This window comes from Poromitra crassiceps, assembly GCF_964638095.1.
Source record: "Poromitra crassiceps genome assembly, contig: HAP1_SCAFFOLD_205, whole genome shotgun sequence".
NCBI classification, from domain to species: Eukaryota; Metazoa; Chordata; class Actinopteri; order Beryciformes; family Melamphaidae; genus Poromitra; species Poromitra crassiceps.
The window spans coordinates 145,785-150,784 of record NW_028152180.1 but is presented as its reverse complement, the minus strand read 5'-3'; the positions used below and the strand labels follow the sequence as shown (position 1 = coordinate 150,784).

Genomic DNA, 5,000 nt, shown 5'->3' with positions numbered 1-5,000 from the left:
AATATTTCACTCAGACCAAAACTTCAACATTAAAAAAAAAACTATTTTCTGAAATGTCTATGAAAAAAAAGAATGGCGGATGGAATCCCTTGGTTCGTATGCCTAAACCGGAAGGGGGCGAGACTTTAGCGATCTACTTCACCCCCTCATCTGAGGGTCTTCTTCTGTTCTGCTGAGTGGTGAGGGATTCTCTACCTCAATTCACACTCAGTAGAACTGAAGGAGAAAAGATCCGTCAAGTTTTCTTGATTGGAATTGTAAACTATGGACATATTGTTAAAAAAGCAGGGAAAATGAGGTCATATATCACTGTGACTTCACATTTTGATTTGTCACGTTCTCTCAGTGACCTGATCCAATACCAAAACAAGAATGATCATAATAATAGACCTTATTCGATTGACGTAACTCACGTACGGGCACGCCCACTGCCGCCATATTGTTGACATTCCGCAGCGCGCTGTTTAAAAGTGACTGACAGCTGTCATAGCTTAGGACGCTAGCCAGCGTTACTTACTAGCCTATTTAATGCTGTTTTTACTGCGTCAGGAGCTATTTCACAACAGCGATAGTGTGCTGTGTAATAATACACGGCTGTAGTAATAGCAGCAATAAAAGCCCGGGTGTTAGCTACTAGCTACTGTCCACAAACGTGAAGGGAAAGAGACTAGAGGCTAACGTTAGTAGCAAACCATTGGGCTCATGCAAGCAAGCGTCAGATCAAACAAACATTTAACGTTAAGGTTATTTACCTTTGCTGTCACGACAATGTTTGAGGATGATGATGATGTCGTTGGTGGCACAAAAGTAAAAATGTCAGACCAATTGCCACAGATGAAATAGTTATAACGCTAGGACTCAAGGGTTTTAAAAGCCTTCAGCTCCTGAGACATGTAGCCTATGCCAATACTGTATTCACAATGTCCGGTAGGCTACGTTATACTTGGCAATATAATCAGTTATATTTACTCTAAGTCCGTTTTTTATAGGGGTCCGCGCACCTCCGACCAAACTTATTTTTTCATCACTTCTCTTTAACTGCCATAACTGTTGCTATACGCTCGGCCAGACTACGTTACGGCTGCGGTTTGTCACCAATATGGCGCCGTCCGGGGTTATCGAATAAGGTCTATAGCGCAAATCTACAGCGTCTTTGTTCGAGGGGAGGGGACTATTTTGTCATTCAACCATCAGACAGATGCATTTTTACATACAAATCTTATCTACTGCAGCTTTAAGAACTCTGGAGCCCAGGCGTGGCCACCAGGACAACAATTTGATTTGACAGTTCTGTGGACTGGAGTTTGTGTTGGCCAATCCTGGCATGTTCCGCCCCAAAATTGAGTGTGCTCTGGTGCTACGCGAGTGGGCTCCACAGAGAACCGAGGAACAGGCTGTAGTTCTGTTTGAAAGCCCAGGCAAATGTGCCGCCTCCCGGCTTGGAATGTCCGAGGGTCTGGGGTAACGTTAACGTTATTCCTGGAATGCGAGTTTAATGAACCAGTTACATGGTCCTATGCATTCTACATTAATGAAGACATTACCGTTTGTTTTATTTTGTATGTTACAAGTATATTAACCTTTATGGGCTTTAGATAAGTCTGCCCATGTAGGCACTAGGCAGCCATCTTGCCAGAGTAATTCTCTCCTCGAAATGAAGATTGATTGACAGTTGCCATGTCGTGATATGATTGGTTAAAACGAGGTAGAAATTTGATAGTTGTTCGTTACGTCAGCATACTGTAGATTACTGTTATGAGTGAAATCCTGAAAAATGAACTTTTGATGTGAAAAAGTGTGAAAAACTAAAGAAATTAGATTTTTGCGATTTGTTTTGCATACATTGTTAAATAGGTGAACTAAAAATGTTGACATACTTGGGGGATCTGCCGATTCAGTGTTCAGACAATGGTTATTAGCATAGAAAATCCCTACTAGTCAATACCTAAAAGCTACCTTTTAAGTAGAAATGTTTAATAAACTGCACCATTTAATGAAATTGAGGGAACAAAATAATTGTATCTCGTGCGCACAAACGGACTAAAACATGCCCACCTTACAGTCAATTATGGACTCAATATAACTGTTTTGTCTCTCTCAATGGCTACTGCCGGACTCTAAAGATCCTAGCCGACTCAGAGTCTGTAAAACTTCGACACTGCACTGCACTGTCTGCACTGTCTGCACTGTCTGCACTGTCTGCACTGCACTGCACTGCACTGTCTGCACTGCACTGTCTGTCTGCACTGCACTGCACTGCACTGTCTGCACTGCACTGCACTGTCTGCACTGAACTGTCTGCACTGTCTGCACTGCACTGTCTGCACTGTCTGCACTGCACTGCACTGCACTGTCTGCACTGCACTGTCTGTCTGCACTGCACTGCACTGCACTGCACTGTCTGCACTGCACTGCACTGTCTGCACTGTCTGCACTGCACTGTCTGCACTGCACTGTCTGCACTGTCTGCACTGCACTGTCTGCACTGCAGTGGACCTACCTCCACCATGTGGACGATCCCCAGGTGAGGCTCTTCAGGGGAGGAGTACTCTCTCTCCATGAACACCAGCGTCATCTGGTTTCCCTGCAGAGGAGCACACACACAAAACACTGTAAGTGTGTGTGTGTGTGTGTGTGTGTGTGTGTGCGCGCGTGCGTGCGTGCGTGCGTTTGTGCGCATGCACACGCACACACGTGTGAGTGATGTGACAAGTCAGGTCAAGTCAATGTTATTTGTATAGCACATGTCATACACAGGTGACTGAAGTGCAGAGACAGAAACTCAGCAAGAGGTCCGGGTCATGAACAGTTCAGTGGAGCCATCTAGTGGTGAACCGGGGCTATAGCAAGTAAACAGGGAAGAGCGAGCAATGTTCAAAAAGCATCACATAACAGAAATGTCAAGTCACAAGTCACAACTATCTGTTGGAGTGTGTGTGTGTGTGTGTGTGTGTGTGTGTGTGTGTGTGTGTGTGTGTCACAACTATTTGTTGGAGTGTGTGTGTGTGTGTGTGTGTGTGTGTGTGTGTGTGTGTGTGTGTGTGTGTGTGTGTGTGTGTGTGTGTGTGTGTGAGAGTGTGTCATACACGCGTGATTTCTAACCCCACATAGGATAAGCAATAACCACGCCCTGTGGCGCCGGGATTGGCCAGGAGCAGCACTGGAGGGCACGCAGCCCAGCGATTTCATGAACCAACTGAATAGCTCTTGAGAACGGACAGCGATTTCGAGAGCGGACATTGAAATGAATTATGGTCACCTTAGCATAGTAATAATAATAATAAGCATAATAATTGTAATCTACACAATGTACACAATCTACAAAAACATGCAATAATATAAACAGTGTTGTGTTCACGTTCATAGCTCATATAATATAATGTATCATATCGTTAAATTCAAGCTCAATTCTTACCCAGAGAAAAGGTACAGCACTGAAAATGTAACAAGCAATAGTTTTTTAAACATCTTTATTTTAAAAGATGAAAACCCCCAGGTGCTTTAGTCCCAAACTTCAATGCTCCTGGCCAATCCCGGCGCCACAGGGCGTGGTTATTGCTTATCCTATGTGGGGTTAGAAATCACGCGTCATACACAGGTTAAGTGTGTGTGAAATGTGTTTTCCTCTACCTTGAGTATGATGTCAGGCCTGGAGGCTTCTGCAGGCAGAGACAACACATCGCCTCGCATGGTCTGAGTGTGAAGACGATACCTCAGGTAACCCCCATAGGATGAGACCTGGAGAGAGAGAGAGAGAGAGAGAGAGAGGGAGAAGAGAGAGGTGGGGGGAGAGGGAGAGAGGCAGAGAGAGAGTGGGGGAGACAGAGGGAGAGAGAGAGAGAGGTGGGGGAGAGGGAGAGAGGCAGAGAGAGAGGGAGGAGAGAGAGAGAGTGGGGGAGACAGAGGGAGAGAGAGAGAGGTGGGGGAGAGGGAGAGAGGCAGAGAGAGAGTGGGGGAGACAGAGGGAGAGAGAGAGAGAGACGGTCGAGTCAGAAACAGAGATATAATAGATGTATGAATAAGAAAAGGAACACATAGACAAAGTACACTTTTAGAGAAAACATTCAGGAAGAACGAGGAGACAGTTAGATACAGGACTTTAATCTGTTATAGGATCTTAATCCCATGACAACAAGAGATTACAGCCAACAACCACAGAGAACAACAGCCTCTGTTTTATCCACTGAAGACACCGTCTGGTGTCTCAGGTGTTTGACAAAGAACAGTTGTTGATTTGTGTTTGACAAATCAACTCTCAATAACTGTCAAACTAGATGAATGAATTCAAAACTGTCATATAGTTTGACAGTTATTGAGAGTTGATTTGAGTTAATGAGTTATTAATTTGAGTTAGTGTGGACCAGTGATGTCACTGGTCCACACTTTAACACTCAATAACTGTCAAATTAAATGACAGACTTCAAAACAGTTTACAGTTTTCTGATATACTTCTGATGTTCTAATGATACAAAGCTGGTTGAAAATGGGCAGAGTGTTCCTTTAAAACTCGTTCTACAGTATAAGGATTTTTCTAAATGTCTATGGAGAAAATGAATGGGCAACTCCCTTCTGGGACTGGAAACGTCACGGAAAGTCACGTGACTGTTGAGCTCTATTCATGGAGACCCATTCTAATGCCAGGTGTGAACAGAGCTGACCACTTGTGATCGGATCACCCAAGACACATGTTAATACCAGGTGTGGACAGGGCCACATCCACACACACACCTGGAAGCTGAGCAGTAACAACCACGGTCTGATCTGCTGGCCACTGAGCAGCTCCACTGGAGCACTTGCGGTTAAGGGCCTTGCTCAAGGGCACCTCAATGGTGGTAATGAAAGAGGGGCGCGGCTTTTTTCACGTTCCCCTCACGGATTTATCCTGCCGGCCCCCCGGGATTCAACAGATGACCTTCCACTGCCCCCTACCTGTCAACAGCTGCATCCTCACCACCATACTCAACCATTAAATGCCCTCAGTGAACCCTCCTGAGTATGTT

The 5,000-nt window shown here is 44.9% G+C and overlaps 1 protein-coding gene across 1 annotated transcript in view; it reads right to left on the bottom strand.

The window, feature by feature from the left end:
• Positions 1-5,000, bottom strand: part of LOC310770736 (laminin subunit alpha-5-like) — a gene marked incomplete at both ends in the record, with an annotated part of 130,019 nt that overhangs the window by 37,765 nt on the left and 87,254 nt on the right. The window contains 2 exons of the mRNA XM_083663454.1: positions 2,501-2,584; positions 3,631-3,738. Coding sequence (XP_083519580.1) covers positions 2,501-2,584; positions 3,631-3,738 — 192 coding nt within the window. The remainder of the gene's footprint in view (positions 1-2,500; positions 2,585-3,630; positions 3,739-5,000) is intronic.